We start from the raw sequence: 20896 nt of genomic DNA, 5'->3' as shown, positions 1-20896 counted from the left end.
CCAGCTCAAATTCAGCAGGGATGGAGGGGTGCCATATACAATGAACACATTTGCATTGCTTCCCATAAGAGTTGAAAATATTTTTTCCTCATTTGAAAACACATCCAGCATACTATCTGCAAAAGTCCATTTTAATGTTTTTTCCACAAAGGCAAAACAGATGCCTTTTGCAAAAATCATGGGCTCCAATATTTGCAAAAACCTATCCCCATTATCATTGTCTACAGTGAAGAGCCCAACCCAAGTCCATCTGAAATGCAAAAGCAACTGGATAACCCCAGTGCATTGATGGTATTCATCTGGGACCATTTGATACAAAGAGGATAGTGACATTTTCTTATTCATACTGGAATCAAAGGAACCATAAACAAGCTAAAAGAACATATTGAAAAACTTTTTTGAAAGCGGTATAAGTTGTATAGTATATGATATGTCTGTTATTCACATCTCTTGCTACTATATTTTAACTGCTTAGCTAATATTTAATATAAAATAAAATCTATACTTTATATCAATGAGGTTTGCATAACTGGATATTTCTCAAATTTCTCTGTCAATATCCAGCTTGAGAATCCATAAAACTTCATTCCGTTTCCAAAAAATCATACTGTTTATTGAATACATGACATGGTAATGTTGAAGCAAAACTAACTCTGATGTTCTCAGACACCAGCTCATAGAATTAAACAATAATTTATCTGGCCAAACCCCCACCCTCTCATATAGTCCATGTAAGCGATTTCACTTTGTTATCTGAACCATCTGCTTCCTCTCCACATCTGCTGCAGTGTCCTTGGAAAGATTTCAGGTCTTTAGTGGAATTATAGAGGTTTTGTTTCTCCATCTAAACCATTCTCAAGCAACACCTCCCCCCTTACTCTAATGCTAATTTGAAACGAAGAGGGATGCAGCTGCCAAAGTTTCATTCTTGACATTCTCATTTAGAGACAATAATGGGCAAAATTTTCTCATCTGAATATCAGGCTAGACAGGGGCACATTCCAAAATAGCAAAGGGTCCAGGATAAAAACTAAATTTGAATTCATTTAATTTACAATTAAATGTTCTTCAAAATATATTTCTTTAGTGTGAAAACTCTTCAGTGATGCATTTAATATTTTCTCTCTATCATTGGAACAATTATATTTATGATTTATTTACTATATATATTATTGCTACTACTAGAGATATTTTTAATATTTATATGTCTCTAGGGGACCCACTTGAAGGACTTTGGAGGGGATTCTGGCAGTCCTAAACCTCTTATTCAAATTGGAGCTGAAGTTACAGCCAAGCACACACATGTTCTCAAGTGTATATGAATGCAGACCTTGAACAAAAAATTATCTCTAACTTACAATATATTTTACTTTTGTTAAATGAGTAAGCTTCTGCCATGACTCCAATCCAATATTGACTTTTGAATTTTCTAAAAAAAAATCAGTATTGAATTTTCTCTGAATAAGCCTGGTTTGGGAATTGATATTATAAGAAGAAAAAATGTGGTAGGGATGAAATAGTGATCCATGGTGGTTAATAAAGATAATTTAATTGTCTTTTCCCATTATTCTTATGTGTGTAAATCTTAACTGATAGATAGATATCTTTTGTGCTAAAATAGATTACCTCCAATATAAGAGCTGAAGTTCAAAGAAACAACCTGATCTATCTAAATTATATATGGTTTCCCTTTTAAAATGAATAACCATTCATGATCAAAGTGAGGAAAAATCCAGTTTCATTTGAAATATTTGCTATCACATTTCAATCCTACCTGTGGTATCTTGTAGGCATCTAAGGCAATAGCCACATGCAGGGTGATCTTGGAACAAAATCCCCCGATGGTGGCTATCAGAGGACTTTGGCTATCACATCCGTAGTTGGGCAAAAATCTATGCCGGGTGGAAAGAAGACCAAAAGTGCTCATAAATGTTATTTGGGGATCATGATAGCTGTCATAGATGTGGAATCCCATTGTGGTGTTTGGTAAAATGGAAGGATTGTCATTGATTTCCTTTATAGCAAACACTAAGGCAAGAGCATGCTTGTAACTCTTTGGCATCATACTGCAATGAAAGAGATTTGTTGTTTAATAGAAGTACCAATAGTCTCATCATCTTCATGGTCATTTGTGACTTGAGCTGTAGCCTTTCACCTTCAATAAATAATAGCTATCTTTCTGAAATATGCATGAAGGAAAACACTCTATCTTTTATTATGTCTGTATATCTATTTCCTACTCCCAAACTTCTGTTTTCAAAGTATATTCTCACTGTTGGCGCCTTGTAGTGATTTGAGGAGTCTATATAATTATATTGAAGAAATTATTTAGGAAATGTGATATGTAATATTTTATAGGAATTTTAGATCTTGTAAGCTAACTATAGAAGTTGCCTGTACCTAATTTTATATAATAAATATGAACAACTACTTCACATTTGCTGTAATTATTTTTACAACATTCCATAAGTTATGTCCATATTAGAAAGAAGAAAAATGCAGAGTTGAACCAAAGAACTTAATTTTTCAGCTTAGTCCTTAGCTTCTTCTACTATCATCTTAAGCATGAGTGCATGTGGCCTGACTATTAGCAGTTTCTACCAGGATAATTTCTGTGAAGGAGGAAAAACTGCCAAACTTATTTGTGTTTGTAGGAGCCCTTTCCCCTTAGCATAACCATTTTAAAGGTTTTTTTCCCCCCTTCAGTTGTGGAGTACGTTGCTAAAGGTGAAAGGATCTAGATTAAATTAGGAAAAACCAATCCCAGAGACTATTTGCATCTATCCAATTCTGCTCATAAGATTGCTCTTCAAATTCTTGTCCGATTCTGTTCCCAGTCACTAAAGTCTAAACAAAAGGATCATAGGAGAAGAGAATTCCTTACATGGCTTTGTGGATCAACATTGGAGAGGGTTTTTCACCAAAATTCGTTGGGAAACGCAGATAAAAGACTTGGGAAGTAACTTCTCCAATGACAAGGTCTCCTGGCTGGTAAAACTCATGCAAAGTGGGAAGTGGCTCACTTACACTGCACTTGGTAGAATAAGTCTTTGTACCAGGATCAATGAATTGCAGCTTGCAGACACTACAAAGCAGGACCATAAAAAACATCATCATCATCTTGACAATAAAACTTGCTTCCCAGAGCTCCATTTTTCCCTTCCCATCAACTGTATTTTATTCCTAATGGAATGGTCATAAAAACAACTGCTTTGATGAATAGTGACACCTTCATTTATAGCCTGATTTGTAAGAAGATGGTTGCAATGATTTTAATATTTTATAATATTACAATTGCTTTGCATATGGTTTCATGACCTTACACAACCTTTTGTTACTCAAAATCCTGAAGGCCAAAATGTCAGAGTATTATTTCTTGTTGGTCCTTTCCTGCCCTCCTTAAATAGATTCTGGCTTTGTTTCTTTATTCTATCACCCAGATTTCCATAACATCTTGACTGGCAGGGAAATTCCTTAGAGAAGTCTAATTAATTACAGTGCTTTCCCTTACTACTGACATTATTGTAGCACTAGAATCTGGAGAGAATCCCATTTCTCCATCTTCAGAAATCCCAAGCATGCTTTTGACTCTACTTAGTAGAGCTAAGTTCTCTCTCCTGAAAGCCCCATGTATAAAATATAAAATCATGATGATTACAGTCTCATAACGTGTTTGGAGGGCCATTATTAAGAATGGAGAACTTAGGGTCTTCATATATTTCAGAGGATTCATTATAGTAGGTACCATTCTTTCCATGTCCCTTCAGTGAGAAATTTGAAGCAGCTGTCTGAGGTGGGCAGACTACCCGTTTGTATTATTTATTTATTTATTTGTTTGTTTGTTGCCCATCTCACAGTGAACAACTCTTGGAAGCCTCCAGCATTAAAACATTAAAATCCTAACACATAAATATATTTAAAAGAATACGAATAGAAACATTTTAATGTTTTTCTTGAAGCCTCTTCAAGCCACCAGGACTTAGCTGATGCAAAGATATCAGTTGTTGGGGGTTTTATAGTCCTCTTTTGAGGGACTAAGTTCACTTTGATTGTAGTTTGAAGTGTTCTGTGCATGTGTATATTTCTGATAGTGGAAATGCAACCTTAGTGATAATCCATGAAGCAGGTTTTATAAGATAAAGGAGATTTATTGACTGAAAACATCACATGGCCAGGCAAAGTCTAGCACCTAGCTACCTAGATCCTATCAGGAGGTGAATCTCTATGTGCTCTATGTATGTGTGTGCCCAAAAAGAAGGAAGAAGCCTCAGATTAGTAATCTTATAAAAACAAAGATCAAGAAGAGTGATAGACAGATATTTTGCATGGCACCTGAAAGAGTCTATTTGTGTAGGGACTGCATAATGCACATCAGGGGTGTGTTTTATGGAGGACCACAATGATTGCATGTAAATATGAAGGAGCTTTCAGATATTCTACTGAATGTTAGGAACTGAGGTTGGTATTCTCAAGTAGACACAATTCTACTTTCCCTTGCAGGTGCATTGAATGTAATAAAGGCAAAGGCCTTTGGCAAAGGACAAATTTATTAATGTTCTGTTCAATAAAATGTTATGTGGATACAAACAGATATAGCAAGATAAACTTGATGATGATGTCATCTATACAGTTGACTCCGGCTCTTAGCAATTCTGTGGACCAAGTCTCTCCACATTTTCTGATCTTGCTCTATTTCCTTGAGTTTTTCTATGCTCTGTCTGGTATCAACTTTGATAGTGTCTAGCCATCGTGCTCTTTGATTGTTCCTTTTACTGCTACCTCTTTCGAACAAATTTATTAAAATTTTAAAAAATATACAACCCCAGGGAGAAAGAAAATGAGTACATTAACTCAATAGTGGAGTCCTTGAAACATATCTCTGATTCCCTGGAATTGCCTGGTGACATAGGGGCCCACGGATTTCTGGAACATAACAGGGATGGGATTAATCTAATGTTGTGAGGGAGAATGTTCCATTATGTAGGTACCATGGCAGAGAAGGCCTGCTGCCTGGGACCTATGAAATACAAGTCCTTGGTAGATGATATCTGCTTTATCTGCTGAATCTAATGAGGAGGGCTGATATATTCAGACAGAAATAGCACCAGAAGAGATACATTAGAGGTTTCTCTTCTATTAGTCCAGACTTTCTCTTTAATTATTCCAATCATGGGAATAGAAAACACATGACCAGAGCTATACTACACTTGAATCAAAGAAGAATAAAGGCCAGAAGAAACCTTAAGATATGAGACAAATATTGTAGGTGTTCAGCATTTCAGCATTTCTGTTCCATTTCCAGTCAATCAGCATTCTGTGGTTATTGATATCGAACTGGATCCATAAATGCCCAGGTTGAAGCCATTACTCAATGAAGCCATGAAGCATTGTCCCTCAGCCCAACTTTCCTTATATGACTTTTGTGGGATAAAATGAGAGAAAACCTATTTGTGAGCTATCCTTTTCCAAGAGGAAAAGTGGTATGTACATGTATCATCAACAATAAAAATAATAGTTTTGGAATATACAGTCCCTTAGATTTCCTTTGTGCTTCTACAAATTTAGAGGCTTTGACACAGTCACTCTTGATGGGAATGAATAAGGCAATAAAGAGTGAAAAAATGACATACAACCTATTATAAAAATTGACAGAAATTATTTTTTTGCAAATAAATTCATTCAATTCATTCTCAATCCACTCATTTTCTTTTTGCTAAGTAACTCATTTCTCCCTGTCTGTTTCATCTGAAACATCAACACACACACACACACACACACACACACACACACAACTCAGGATCATTTGATAGCTATCTTTGAAAATAATTGAATCTTTGTTACCTTGGTTCCAAATGACAGAAAAGTATTTTGTAGTTGCAGAAGGCAGAATTATTTTATTTATTTGAACCATACACAGTAATGTAATTCTGAATACTGTAGTTAACTGTCCCAAAGGGCAATTGCTTGAAGTGAGTGGGTCTGTGGACCTTCAAAAGTAGAATAAAGAGGTTGTAATTTTGAAGATTTTGAAAAATCTTTTGCTCTTCACTAATTAGAGAAAGTGTCACTAAAGCAAATTATTCCAATATCAAGACATTATTAATTAAACAATGCTAGGCTATCTTAACTTGGATAATTAGAGTGGATTGGATCAGTTAACAAGTTATAGTCAGATGCTATACAAATGAACATCAAGTCTACATAATATAATTCCCTAACTCTTTACACAAAAAACATTTCTCCCTTTTCATTAAAAAAGTTATAAAAGAAATGATTAGCTTCCTTTCTTTTATATAGAGGAATAAATTGTATATACTTGTTAACTTTTGTCAGAAAATTTCAACATTTTCCAAGGGAGAGCTGCAAAACTATCAAGACATTTTTTTCCAATTCAATTCAGTTATATATTTGCAACTGGCTCATTGGATATTTGTATTATCAACTGAACTAGAGAATTAAATGAAAACATATTTACAGATATAATTCAGAAAATAATAATTTGAAGAAATTTTACATCATTTATGTTGTTTTCTTGCCAAAATGTGGCCAAAGTATTCCACAGTATAGGCATCATATAAATTTACTTTCAGGTAAATTTCATTATCTTGCAAATTCATGAATAAATTAAAAGTGAAATCTATGGTTCTAAGAATACATGAACACTATTTCATTTATACGTTAGGACTAATCTATCATATTTCCTTCCTTATTTTTGAAACTCATAACAAGGCTGAAAGTTACCAAAATTGGGAAAAGAAGCAGATTGGTGTACCTTCACAGAAAAAAGAACACATCCAGACTTTTACATCAAAAAAGTGATCTTTTTTTTGTTCTGCCATCTCACTAAATTGTCTACATATTGGTGTGTTGTTTAAAATTAAGCACTTGCTGGAATATGTCTGCTTTAACTTTAACTTTCTATCATATAAATACTATTATCCTGAGCTATTAATGTATTGTTTCTTGAGTTAAGTATTTCCAGTGTAATTTGAAAACTCGGGGTAAAAACGTCAGAAGAAAATGATTTGTTTTCTAGATGTTTTGTTTTATTATTTTATTTTTTCTTCTCTTTCTGTTTTTTAAATTTACCTCTTCCTTATTAATTGTCCTCTGTGGTTCAGTTCAGGCCTTAATACAATTATGTAGCATTTAGGGAAAAAAATGCAACTCAACAACCCAGCACTTGAAGTTAAGATAGAGAATACTTCAACAGCCACCACATATTTTCCTTTGGTGCTTAGGTACATTGGACCAAAAGACAACCAAACACTGCAAAAGATCAACATGCTGAAAGTGATAAATTTGGTTTCATTGAAACTGTCAGGTAACTTCCTGGCAAAGAAAGCCACAAAGAAGCTGACCATGGCCAGAAAACCCATATAGCCCAAGACAAGACAAAACATGGTAACTGAGCCTTCATTGCATTCCAGAATAATTTCCTCACAGAGAGAGTTTAAGTCCCTATCTGGGAATGGTGGAGAAGTAAACAGCCAAAGAGAACAAATGCACACTTGGATAGTAGTACAGGAAATGACAATAGTATCTCCAATTTTTCTCCCTATCCATTTCCTCAACTTGGACCCAGGCTTGGTAGCCACAAAGGCTAGAACAACAGTAATAGTTTTGGCCAAAACACTGGAAAGGGCCAAAGAGAAGACAATGCCAAAGGCTGTTTGTCGGAGAATACATGTGATAAATGTTGGTTTTCCAATGAAGATGAGAGAGCAAAGGAAGCAAAGAAAGAGAGAGAAGAGAAGAGTATAGGTGAGGTTTCGGTTGTTTGCTTTGACTATAGGAGTGTCCTGGTGTCTCCAAAAAGTTCTAAGCACCCAAATTGTTGTCAAAGCAAAAACAATTGAAGAGAAAGCTAAAGCTTTCCCCAAAGAACCTTCATGTGAGAGATAGTTTAGACTTTTGGAAATACATTGAGCTTTGTCTGGAGCTGAATATTGATCTTCTGGGCAATCTTTGCAGAAATCCATATCTGGAAAAAGAAACATAATGGGGTTTTTAAAGAACATAATGATTTGATTCTCATTCATTTTCCTTTTTCAATACCTCCAGTTTACAGATCTTTTCTTTCTGAATTTATTATTTTGATTTCCTGTTTTTTGTCCAAGAGGTATAATTGCGAACTAATTTTTCTCCAACCCTTATCCTCATAACAACTTTATAAGGTCAGATTTGAAGGAACATGATTGGCCAAATAAATGCTATTGTAGAATTGAAAGTAAGAGTAGCTTTTTCCACTCATAGTTAAAGTCCCTAGTTAAACAGTGGACTTTCTGGTATCAAAGTAGTTTTATTTAGCAATATTTACATAACATGGCAAGATTAGATGCTGAAATTGAAAATTGAACAATTTCATATATAGGGCTATTTATTTTCTAATACCCATTCTCAATACATCTACATTTTTGAAGCCTATGATATTCCTGTTTTCATGGGAATTCCAACCATACATGAAGTCTTTTTGAAAAGTTGTCACTTACCTTTATAGAAGGAAACTTTTCCTTCTGGACATGGACTGCAAACATAACAGCAAAATGGCTCCCTTTCCTTTTTTTCCCTGGTGTTACCAGGATGGCAGTGGTCATTACACAGAGAAATGGGTAGCTCCTATCCAAAATGTCCATAAATACATTTTTAGAATTAGGAAACATTGTTTTGAAAGTTATGGTTTTAGAAGATAAAAAAGGCACCATATCACTATTCCTGTCTTCATATTTGTTGTTAAACTCAGTTAAATCTCTAGAAACAAATTATAAATGATCAGTTAATATGTGATGCAACATGTTGTCGCGCCCCGCGGGCTCGACGCCCAGCGGCGCCACGGGCGCGACACTCACCGGCACCTGCTTCACCTGCTCCTGGCACTGACGTCCTCGGCGGGGCCCGGGCCGAGTCAACACCTCACCGGCTGCGGCAGCGACAGCGGCCCGCTGACATCTGCGCGCCTCCACACGTGCACGCCGAGCCGGCTGGAGCCTCGACAGTGCGCGCGTGCGTCGTGCGGCCCGGCCCAGCCCTGCCGGCTACGGTGGCCTCGCAGGGTCCTGGGCCCAGACCAGCTGTGGACTCGGCCCTTGCGGCGCTGGCGGGCGGGGCCCAGGGCAGCGGAGCCCGTTTCCGAGACAAGAGGACCGGGGGCTCGCCAGACCTGCGAAGGGGGGGCGAGCAGCAGGGTGAAGCTGTGTTTGAAGCAGCGGATGGAAAGGTGCCGGGTCTAGGGACGGGGGTGGGGGTGGCGTCTAGCGGCGACGGGGCGAGCGTTCGCGAGGGAACTTACCTGGGGGGTGGAGGGTGCCGGGTGGCGGGGCGTGTCGCAAAGGGAGGTGTTTGGGAGGAACGGGCGTTAAGTAGGGGATGGGCGGAGGTGGGTGCGGCTGGGTGGGGCGTGGGTGTGTACATGCAATGTGTATTTAACAGCGTTGGATGCGGGTAGCAGCCAACGCTGGCTTTGTTCCGTTTGGAGATCGTTTGCTTTTGCTTAATAAACCGTTCTTGGAAACTCAGCACTCGTCTCGGTTGCTTGAATCTCCTGCTCTCCGGACGAGGTTTGAGAGAAAGCCAGCGTTGCACCCTTTCATCTTGATTTCCGAGCGGCAAGTGGGTGAGTTGCCATGGCGGAGGGATTGCAGGGGGCCGCCCTGGCGGCTGCATCTGAGAAGAAGGTCGGGCCTGAGATGGGGGCCGGGGCTGGTGCAGCCTCCTCCAGGACGGTGGACGTGGGAGAGGTTGCGCTTCCGGCGGTTCGGCCTAGGCAGCGGCTGTCGTTACTCGAGGACTGTGCAGTGGAGCGGAGGGAGGCAGGGAGCCAAGGCCTCGGCAGAGGGAGGTGGCCGGGCCCTGCCCTGGGCCACAGAGGTTATGAGGAGACCCACGAACCCCGGCTAAGGGGCCCCTCGTCAGTTTGGAGGGAGCGGTGCCTTGTGGAGGACGAGGGGGAGGAGTGGAGTTATTCCACCACCCCAGGCAACCAGACTATGGACATTTTGCAGACCAGGTTCGGGGAGGCTGGTGGCCAGGAGCCAGGCCAATGGTCCCCTGCCGGGGCTCCGGCAGGACGGGCTGGGCCGACCCATTCATCTCTGGATGCGCCACCCTACCAGAACCAACCTGGTCTTGGCGTGCCCCGTGAGGGTTCTGCTCCTGTAGGCCTCGGGCAAGGTGCTGCAGGGATGTGGTCAGGGACGGACGATAGGCCTGGCCAACCGACAACTCGGCTAGTTGGAGCCTCTCCTCTGCTGGGGCCGCAAGTGGGTTCATGGGGACCCGGAGTGGTATGGGGACCACCACCTTTGACAGTTACCTACGACGGCCACCCCGACCGCCTGGCGATGTTCCTGGGCCAGGTGATAGGTCATATGGACCAGTATGCCCAGGCTTACGTGTCCCAGCGGGCTATGGTGGTGGCAGTAACAGCTTGCCTGCAAGGAGAGGCAGCGGCCTGGGCGGCCGATTTATACAGTGACCACGCTCGGGAGCTCGGGGATGTTGGCTTGTTTTTGGAGTCGTTACGGGCCCGTTTCGAGGACATCTCCCGGGTGCAGCGGGCCGAAGCCGACATCCTTTCCCTACGCCAGCGAGGCAGACCTGCGGTGGAGTTTGTGAGGGAATTCTGTAAGGTGGCCGGGAAGTTGCGCTCGTGGCCGGAGCGTCTCCTCGTCCACCATTTTAGGGCTGGCCTGGACGGGGCTCTCCGCCGGGCTTGTGTGGTGCGCAGCGTTCCGGCGCGACTGCAGGAGTGGTACCGTGTGGCCATGGAGCTGGACGTGGGATTGCAGGACGTGCGGGGACGGTTCGAACCTCCCTCTGGAAGCCGACGGCCGACCGAGAAGACAAAAGTGGAGGAGCCGTCTGTGGGGGCGTCTACGCGGCCTTCCTCCCAGTCAGTGCGGGCTGTCCTGAGGTGTTTCAGGTGCGATCAGCCAGGACACCGGGCAGTCGATTGCCCTCTGCCTCCTGCCCGGCCAGCCCCTTCTGTCTCCCCAGCACGAGGGACTGGAACCCGGAGATCCACGGAGCGGACACGAGCCGCTCACCAATTAGGCGGAGATGTCTCCAGGCCAACCGCTCCCGTCCGGGTGGAGACGCCGGTGGAAACACAGCCCGCACCGTATGAGAGTCCAGAGGAACAGGGTCTAGACGAGGACCCAATGGTAAGTGCTCCGGTTTGTCCCTTTGTATTCCCTGTGGTGCTGGTCAGTCCCCGTACGGGTCAGAGGAAAGCGTATAAGGCCCTCATTGATTCAGGTAGCACCCGGTGCCTTATGAGCCAAGCAGTGGTAGCTGGACTGGGGGTTACGGTGAGGCGGCTGGCCAGCCCTCTACGCTTTCAGCAGGTGGATGGGTCTCTCTTGGGGGGGCACCCGTCACTCACGTCACCGAACCGATCCGGTTGGAGATGGGCGATCACTGGGAGACTTTGCGGTTTATAGTGGTGCCATCCATGACCGAGGCAGTTATTCTGGGGCTCACATGGTTGGACCGGTGGGGCCCCACGATCTGGTGGGAGGGGGGTTGCCGCCATCTCCGGTTGGGGTTGGGCCCACAGCCTCCGCAAGAGCACGCACTCCTGGGACCACTACACACGGGGGAACAAGAGAGGGCCTGCGCGGGTGGGTTAGCGCAAGAGGCTCAGGTACCCCGAGAGTACTCCGACCTGCTGGATGTCTTCGACGAGTGAGAGTGCGACACGCTACCGCCTCATCGCTCCACGGATTGCGCCATCGAGCTGGAACCGGGTGCCAAGCTACCAAAACCCTGGATGTACGCTATGTCCCCGAAAGAAATGCAGGAACTCCGGCGGTACATCGACAAAAACCTGGAGCGGGGGTTCATCCAGCCAGCACGGTCTAGGATGGCGGCGCCCGTGCTGTTCCGCGAGAAAAAGGACGGTGGGCTTAGACTGTGCGTGGACTATCGCGGTGTGAACGCGGTATGCGTTGAGCACCTTTACCCGCTCCCGTTAATGAAAGACCTGTTGGCCCACCTGGCTAAAGGCCGGGTCTTTACCAAACTGGACCTCAGGGAGGCCTACTATCGTGTCCGAATCAAAGCAGGGGACGAGTGGAAGACGGCATTCAACTGTCCGCTGGGGAGTTTCCAGTTTAGGGTGATGCCGTTTGGGCTACAGGGTGCCCCTGCTGTCTTCATGCAATTGATTAACCAGGTCTTGCATGAATTCTTATACCGTGGGGTCCTGGTCTATCTAGACGACATCCTGGTTTACACCGAGACGATGGAAGAGCACGTCGCCTTGGTCAGGCGGGTGTTAACTAAGTTGCGGGACGCACGGCTCTTTGTTAAACTGTCCAAGTGCGAGTTCCACAGAAAGCAGCTCGATTATTTGGGGTACAGAATCTCTGCAGGGGGGGTGGAAATGGACCCAAAGAAGGTGGAGGCCATTCAGCAGTGGCAGGCTCCGCGGACACGGCGGCAGTTGCAAGGTTTTCTAGGCTTCGCGAACTTTTACCGCCAATTCATACCATGTTTTGCGGCCATAGCCCTGCCACTTACGGACCTTCTCCGTACACGACAGCTGACAGTACAACCACGTCCTGGATTACGGGTGGGGTGGACTGCAGAGTGCCAACGAGCCTTTGATACACTCAAGGCTCTTTTTGCTAAAGAACCAGTCTTACGGCACCCAAACCCTGCCCTGCCCTTCGTGGTCCAAGCCGACGCAAGCGACGTCGCCCTCGGAGCCGTCCTTCTTCAACGAAACAAGGACGGGGTGCTTCAGCCATGTGCCTATGCGTCTAAAAAGTTGTCTCCCGCAGAGCGCGCCTGGGCGATATGGGAGAAGGAGGCTTTCGCAGTACGCTGGGCACTGGAACTGTGGCGACATCACTTGGAGGGGGCTGTCCACCCGTTTGAGGTGTGGACGGATCATAAAAATCTGATGGCTTTGCAGACACCCCGACGGCTTTCGCCCAAGCATGTACGGTGGGCGCTGTACTTTCGACGATTCCGCTTTACATTGAAGTACGTTCCGGGGGGGAAAAACTTCCTGGCGGACGCGCTGTCGCGTATGCCGCAGTTTGAAGGTAAGAGGGAGGACGTTGTACGAGCGCTTGTGCCTACCGAAGGTCCAGTTCAGGAGGGGAACACTGCTCTAGCCGCACAGGACGAGTTCTGTGAGGACCTTCGGAACGCCCTTCAGGGGGACACCTGGCTACAGACCCACCCGGAGCTCGTGACCATGCGTGATGGCTTGGCTTGGCACGGGACCCGGATCAATGTACCAGCCCCTTTACGGGAACGAGTGCTATATCGGTGTCATGACACCAAGCAAGCCGGACACTATGGATTTTTGAAAACTCTGCATTTGGCACGTCGGCAATTTTGGTGGCCACACATGACGAAGACGGTGGAGGACTACGTGCGGCGATGCCACGTTTGCGCTACCACTAAACCTATGGTGGGAAAACCTTTGGGCCTCCTACAGAGAGTGGCCGACCCTACCCGTCCATGGCAGGATATTGCCATGGACTTCATTGTTGAGTTGCCCGAAAGTAAAGGCCATAATGTTATTTGGACAGTGGTGGACTTATTTTCTAAGCAGGCCCACTTTATTCCCTGTAAAGGGTTGCCCTCAGCACGTCGATTGGCTTGGCTCTTTGTAACTCACATCTACCGTTTACATGGGGTACCGCGCCGTATCATTTCGGACCGGGGTGTACAGTTCACGGCGCGTTTCTGGAAGGAATTTGTTAGATTCATCGGGTCAACCCAAGGACTCAGCACGGCGTACCACCCTAGCACCAACGGCGCAGCGGAACGGGCCAATGCCGCCGTTGAGCGATATCTACGTTGCTACGTGTCGTACCAGCAAACCAACTGGGTGGACCTTTTAGCGTTTGCGGAAGTAGCGTATAACAACGCTGTACATAGCAGTACGGGGTTTTCCCCCTTCAAAGTGGTGATGGGTAACGATTTTGTCCCCATCCCCGAGTGCAGCCCGGGGAACGAAGTCCCCTGTCAGCCACAGGAGTGGATGAGGCAGATTGAGGAGGCCTGGGGTGCGGCGAAAAAAGCGCTGGAGCGGGCTGCGGTAACGTATAGGGAGCAGGCCGATAAAAAACGAAAAGCGTTCACAGTCCCGAAGGTGGGGGATTTGGTCTACCTGTCTACCAAATATCTACGTGGCCACGTCCCCTGTAAAAAGTTAGGGCCCAAATACATCGGGCCATTCCGGGTGGTACAGGTAATTAACCCCGTAACAGTACGGCTACGACTACCGAAGATCCTAGGCAAACTCCACCCAGTGTTCCACAGTAGCCTACTGAAGCCCGCCACCACAGCCTCAACGGCAGTGGGGGAGGGAGGGCCTGGGCCCACCCATGGCGACCATTACGACGTCCAAGAGATCCTTGACTCCAGGGTTCGTAGGGGGGGTGTCCAGTACCTAATCAGGTGGAAGGGATATCCCGGGGAGGAAGCGACATGGGTAGGGGACGCAGATGTATATGCCCCTCGGTTGGTGCGGGCATTTCACCGATTGCACCCCGGTAAGCCAAGGGGGGGACGGGGGGACGCCGCGGACTGGGTGGACGATTGCTTACCTCTTATGTCTTCCCCTGCAGGAGGGGCCCTGGTAGGAGGGGCGGCATGTCGCGCCCCGCGGGCTCGACGCCCAGCGGCACCACGGGCGCGACACTCACCGGCACCTGCTTCACCTGCTCCTGGCACTGACGTCCTCGGCGGGGCCCGGGCCGAGTCAACACCCCACCGGCTGCGGCAGCGACAGCGGCCCGCTGACATCTGCGCGCCTCCACACGTGCACGCCGAGCCGGCTGGAGCCTCGACGGTGCGCGCGTGCGTCGTGCGGCCCGGCCCAGCCCTGCCGGCTACGGTGGCCTCGCAGGGTCCTGGGCCCAGCCTCGTCCTGCCGGCTACGGTGGCCTCGCAGGGTCCTGGGCCCAGCCTCGTCCTGCTGGCTACGGTAGCCTCGCAGGGTCCTGGGCCCAGACCAGCTGTGGACTCGGCCCTTGCGGCGCTGGCGGGCGGGGCCCAGGGCAGCGGAGCCCGTTTCCGAGACAAGAGGACCGGGGGCTCGCCAGACCTGCTTTTGCTTAATAAACCGTTCTTGGAAACTCAGCACTCGTCTCGGTTGCTTGAATCTCCTGCTCTCCAGACGAGGTTTGAGACATGTCAATTATTGGAAGTTCATACAGAGTTATGAGGATGTAGCTATAACTCACAAATGCAGATTAAAGTAATAAAAACTAGTCCTTCAAAGGGAATCAAATTCCATTCAAAAGTATTTTTGATCTATTTATGTAGCTTAGCCATTTTCCCTTCTGAAAACATCTCCATCTGCAGTTTGTTTCAAATCATTTAAAAACATCTCTAGTTGTCCAAGACTTCTATAGGTTTCTGATCTTACAGCTCATAATTTTGAAAGCTATGTCACCTTCTAAAAGAATAATAGTCCTCTCTAGTACATGTAATGTATTCTTCCTCATGCAAACATTACTTTAAATTATTTACAAATATAACAAAGATTTTTCTAAATCTAAAAACTAACTCCAAAAGTGGATTGGAATAGATTAATATAATTACTCTTTTCCCAAACAATCAGGTGAATTTCTCCTGATAATTGTGAATTTAAAAAAAATGTTTTTCCCCTACCTGATTAAATCTTCTATGCCACACAATTTTTTCATCTTGGATTGACAACTTTTTGCTATGAGGATCCATCTTTCCAACTATGACTCGATCAAAAGTTTCATTTGGGAAAGTTATCCAATTTGTGATGTCAAAATCTATTATTAATTGTCCATTTTCATCAAAATGTACTGTTTCTCCAGCACTGTTGTTGAATGAGATACTCTTTAGAGAGGGATGGGCCTATCTTTTCAAAAAGGAAACAAGAATGTATTGTATCTCATTCATAATAAAACTGATTAGCATTTATTGCAGAGGAATTTATAGTGTTTAATATCACTAAAAGGAGATATCTTAAAACTCATTTGAACCTGATTGATGATAGACTTGATCAGGAAATTGAAAAGAGTTATCCAAAAAAAGTGTTGGTGGCAAATAACTTTTGTATTATTAAACTTATTTATTAAAGTTCAGAGGTTTTAGTATTATAATTAACATTTATATATTAAACAAATTTATATAGCTGACCAATTCACACACAGTGTCTCCTTTAAATATTACTACTTTGTAGTATTATATAAACACTAAATAGCAATATGACCATACACTATATTTCAAAAAGAAAGCTATATGGTAGAAAAGAAACAAAAAGGAAATAAACTATTGTGGAAACTATATGAAACTAGGAAAAGAAAAAAAGTCAGAGGAAAACAAATCTTAGGAAATAGTTTAAAGTTCATCATAACCAATACAAATAGAAACAAAAACAACCAAGAATCTAAATTTTATGAAATTCTGTTTTTCTTTAGTGTGATCAGATTATTACACTGATATCATATACTTCAATCAATGTATGATTCTAAATGGTCGAAAGAGTATGATAAAAAAGTATACACATGACACACATAACAAATGTGCTAGCATATCATGTTCCTATTTTTAAACATGAAATATATCAAGGTACCATATGGAATCATATTGTCTGGTCTTGCTTGTCCTTTGGTGCAATGCTTCTGTATTATTGTCAAAATGGCTGCATGGAAGTGTCCATTTTGTTATCAGGAATCAGGTTCAACTTGAGAGAGATTCCTCTTTACTATTATTATAAATTATGTATAAAAATAAAACTGGTCTTTGGGAGTAACATTACCTGCCATGGCTGAAAGCTCAAAACTTTCAAACTTTTTTGAGCAACCTTTGATCTGGATTTTGACCTAAACTCATGTATAACATGTAATGCATGTGCAACAGCATAGGCAGCATTGTAGACATTATAGCTGTGTCCAGTCATTTTCATTTCAAAGAAAGTCCCGGGAAGACTCTCTAACTTTTCTTCTCCTGTGCAAATTTTCTTGGGCTCTTCCTCTGAAATTACACTGTAATTTTTCATTGAACAACTAAAAACATTTTCCCAAAAGTCCTGAATAAAACCATCTTCTGTTTCCCATGCAGGATTTACATTTTCAAGGAATACTTTAAATCCCAATATTTCGTTTGAATGAACTGAGAATGATAAAGCACCCTGGAAGAATTGAATATCCCAGTTCTTTTGATAGACACTTAATCGGAAATCCCACTGTTCTGTCACAATCCACACTTTGCCTAGGTTTGAATCAAAGACTGCCATGTGAAGATACCAGCTCAAATTTAGCATGGAAGGAGGTGCACCATGGACAATAAAAACATTTGCTTTGCTTTCCATGAGAGAAGGAAATTTGTCCAAGTCATCTAAAAACAAATCTAATATATCAGCAACATATGTCCATTTGGGTGTTCTTTTGATAAAGGCAGAACAGATGCTATTTGAAGAAAGTATTGGAACCAATGTTTGGAAAAATCTTTCCCCATTGTCATCATCCACTGCAAAAAGTCCAACCCAAGTCCATCGGAAATGTGTCAGCAATTGGACAATCCCAGAGTACTGTTGAATTTCATTTGGAACCATTTGGTACAAGGAAGCAAACAGTGTTTTGTCATTCATTCCTGAGACAAAAGATCCATAAGTAATCTAAAAACAATTATTCAGTATTTTGTTTAATGTAATAGTTATTGTACAACCGTTGCATTTTAAAAGCACTTCTGGACATGCATTGTTTTTGCTAGACATTTCTAAGAGTGAAGTTATATTTTAACTTTAAATCCTGAAAAAACTTCAAAATGGTATAAAACTTGAATTTTAAGATGATTTTTTTTTTAGCTTGAAGCCCTCAAGTCATTTGGTCCCAGGAGTTCTCTGCTCCTATTTAGGTATATCACCCCTTCCTCAATTAAGGATCTACAATCCTGGGCTGAATTACAGCAACTTTAGTAATCCATTGTCTGCCTAAATATTCAATGGAAGAAGATACCTTAACTTTCTGAGGAAGTCTGCTTTAGTGTCAGATGTCATTGGGGACAAGCTAACAAAAACCACTTTCTTGTTATTTCTACTCATTCTTTGGAATTGCAGGGAACAAATCTCTACTACATGTACTTGAAAACATCAACAAGAATGGCTTTTTCCCCTTTAATCTCTCTCACACAAAGAGAGACATGCTTTCATACATATTACAAACAGCCACATAAAGATGCATTTTCTGTGCCTTTTTCAACTGCACTATTCAGAGACAGATTTACCACTTCATATGCTGTTTCTGAGAACTAACCTTAAAATATGTATAGTTTGGGGGTAACCTCTTTAAATGCCATGCTATTTTCCTCCTTAATTGTATTTCTGTATATTTTGTTAATATTATTTTTTCATCCATCATTATTTGTCATCTATGCCCATGACATTTTTAATAAGAAGCTTTTATTGTAGAGGTTGCACATTCCCTCTGTTCCCATCCAACTCTACCTGTGGAATTTTGTAAATAGATAAAACTGTGGCCAGATAGGAAGAGGTTTCAGAATCAAGTCCACCGATGACAGCTACCAACTGGTCTTCAACATCACACGTGTAGTTAGGGACAAATCTCTTTTTTGCAGAAAGTAGGCGGAAGACAGTGTTATATGTGAGCTGTCCATTGTAGTAATTGTCAAAGATGTTAAAACCCAATGTGACATTAGGAAGAAGCATGGAATTCTCATTGATCTCTTTTATGGCAAATACAAGAGCCAGGATATGCTGGTAGTTTTTTGGCATCACACTGAAAAGTTACATTAGGTATTTTTTCCCCCAAAAAAGAAACATATTTTGATGTTTTACCCAAATTCGAATAAAGCATCTTATGTCAGCGCAATGACTAACAATTTTAGAAAATCTTGATTAAATTTTAGTGCATGAAAGAAAACATACTCTGAAGAAAGTAAAGCCTAATTTATGTTTATTTTACATAAACTTATTTTCCATAAGTAAGGCCTAAGAGATTTCCTCATGTACAACATTTCATATAATCTGACATAACATTTCATATACTGGATTTCAAGTGGTGAAGCAGAGAACCTGCACTACATATTTTGATATAGTTCCAATTCAGGTAGAATATATTCACATAGGATATAAATTCTGCTTAATTGCTACATGCAAAGGATAGATTTCTCATTTGAAAAACCATGCTGAATGGATTGAGAATGTATGAAATGGAGGAAGCCAGAGAAGCAAGCTTATCTCTGATTCCTTTCCTGAAACTATCAGATACAGGAAAAGCAATTAAATCTAGAATAAACACACTGCTCTCTTTACCCTCTTTTCAGCATTAAATTTCCCATCTGTTCCTTGGATATTGTAATGAAATATATTCTATTTATGGAATGGTGGAAAAGAAGAGGGCAGAGTTTGACCAAATACAGTCCATGAGTTCTTTGCTAAGATGAAAACTAGAAAGTGACTTTTTCTAAATCAAACCCTAAATACAGCTGTTCAGTGATTCAGATATTAGTTCCATTAGGAAAACCGAACTGTGGAAATGAGAATGTTGTAACTTCAAAGTATAACCGATTGCTATCAGTTAAGAAATGGAACCCCTCATTTAATTGGTGACCCACTGATAGACTCTAACTCCTTGAATGTGTTCTGACGTTAAAAAAAATAAAATCAGGGATGCATAAATCTGATGAATCAGGCAACATACAAATAATTGTAATAAATAAGTAAAAAAAATGATTATGATTCTGGTGGTGCTAGTAAAATTGTTTAAAGGACATGGTTTTAATGATGGAAGCACAACCACTTATTAATTACAGAAGAATTAAAGAAAGTAAGAAGCTATGGAAGTAATCAGCAGAATTTCAGATGAGACATCACAATAAAGCCACTATGAGATACTGAAATATAAACAGATAAAATTAAAATGCAGAGTTTCAAAATGAATGAATGAATGAATGAAAAGCTTGAGAATCAAGAAAATGATGATGGAAAAAAAATATGATAAGCAAACATCAATGTATGAAAATTAACAAAAGTACTATGTGGAATGTTGGATATATTATAAATCATTATTAAGTGCAAATATTACAAATGGTGTCTTCACTAAATATTGAAAGTAAAACAGGTTCAATAATAAGGAAAAAATTAACTCAGAAGGCAGATATCTAGATTCTGTACAACTTCATCTACTTTTTTTCTGCTCAGGGTAGGATAGAAACGACTTACATGGCTTCTTTCATACTAATCTCTGAGGGTTTTTCTCTGAAATCAATTGACAAGTGGAGGAAAAAGACCTGGGAAACAATCTCTCCAACAGCAAGGTTTCCTGGCCAGTAGAACTCATGTAAAATTATGACTGGATCACTTAAGGTGCATAGAATAGAAGGAGCCCTGCTGGAAAAGGAATTTATCTTGAGCACAACTGGACTTAGTGATAAGAATGAAACAGTGATGATGAGACTCAAGGATCCTTTGCAGATGAGCATTTTGTTGATTACTTCATCTGTATGTAATATCTTATAATCAGACTAGGCTAGCAGATTAATAAGGGGGAAGCATACAGATAACGATAATGAAAGATAATAGGACCGCAGGTGCTGATGTTGTTTTGACATCTGGAGAAATATTGTCTTCTTTTAACATAGACTTTATGGGGAGCTCTCTTAAATATTATTTCTCAAAATTTGAAGCAGAAAATGGTAATTGTCACATACATTAGCTTCAATCAGAGTAATTAATTTATGAATGTATTAGGAGACAGTTACATGTGTCCTTGGTGCTTTCTGAGTTTGCTTGTTTTCTTGCAGACATTTCATTACCCTAACTAGGTATCATCATTAGTGCTAGTAAGGAGTGCTGTTTGCTGTCAGTTTATGTTCTGGTGCCTTGCCTGTCTGTGTGGGTGGGGACAGTCTTCAGGATTCTTTGGTTGGG

General features: G+C 42.3%; 1 protein-coding gene across 1 annotated transcript; it reads right to left on the bottom strand.

Moving 5' to 3' along the window:
• Positions 1-337: 337 nt before the first annotated feature.
• On the bottom strand, positions 338-8398 carry LOC308676343 (vomeronasal type-2 receptor 26-like; the record flags this gene model as incomplete). The annotated part of the gene is made up of 5 exons (XM_081342152.1): positions 338-346; positions 1775-2066; positions 2885-3085; positions 7090-7984; positions 8395-8398. 5 exons carry the CDS (start codon positions 8396-8398, stop codon positions 338-340), a joined length of 1401 nt encoding a protein of 466 aa, XP_081198278.1.
• Between the last annotated feature and the right edge of the window lie 12498 nt (positions 8399-20896).

The sequence above is a fragment of the Vipera berus genome, assembly GCF_964194415.1.
Source record: "Vipera berus genome assembly, chromosome: W".
Lineage (NCBI taxonomy): Eukaryota > Metazoa > Chordata > Lepidosauria > Squamata > Viperidae > Vipera > Vipera berus.
The sequence above is the reverse complement of the archived record's forward strand: the minus strand, read 5'-3'. Positions and strand labels throughout refer to the sequence as shown.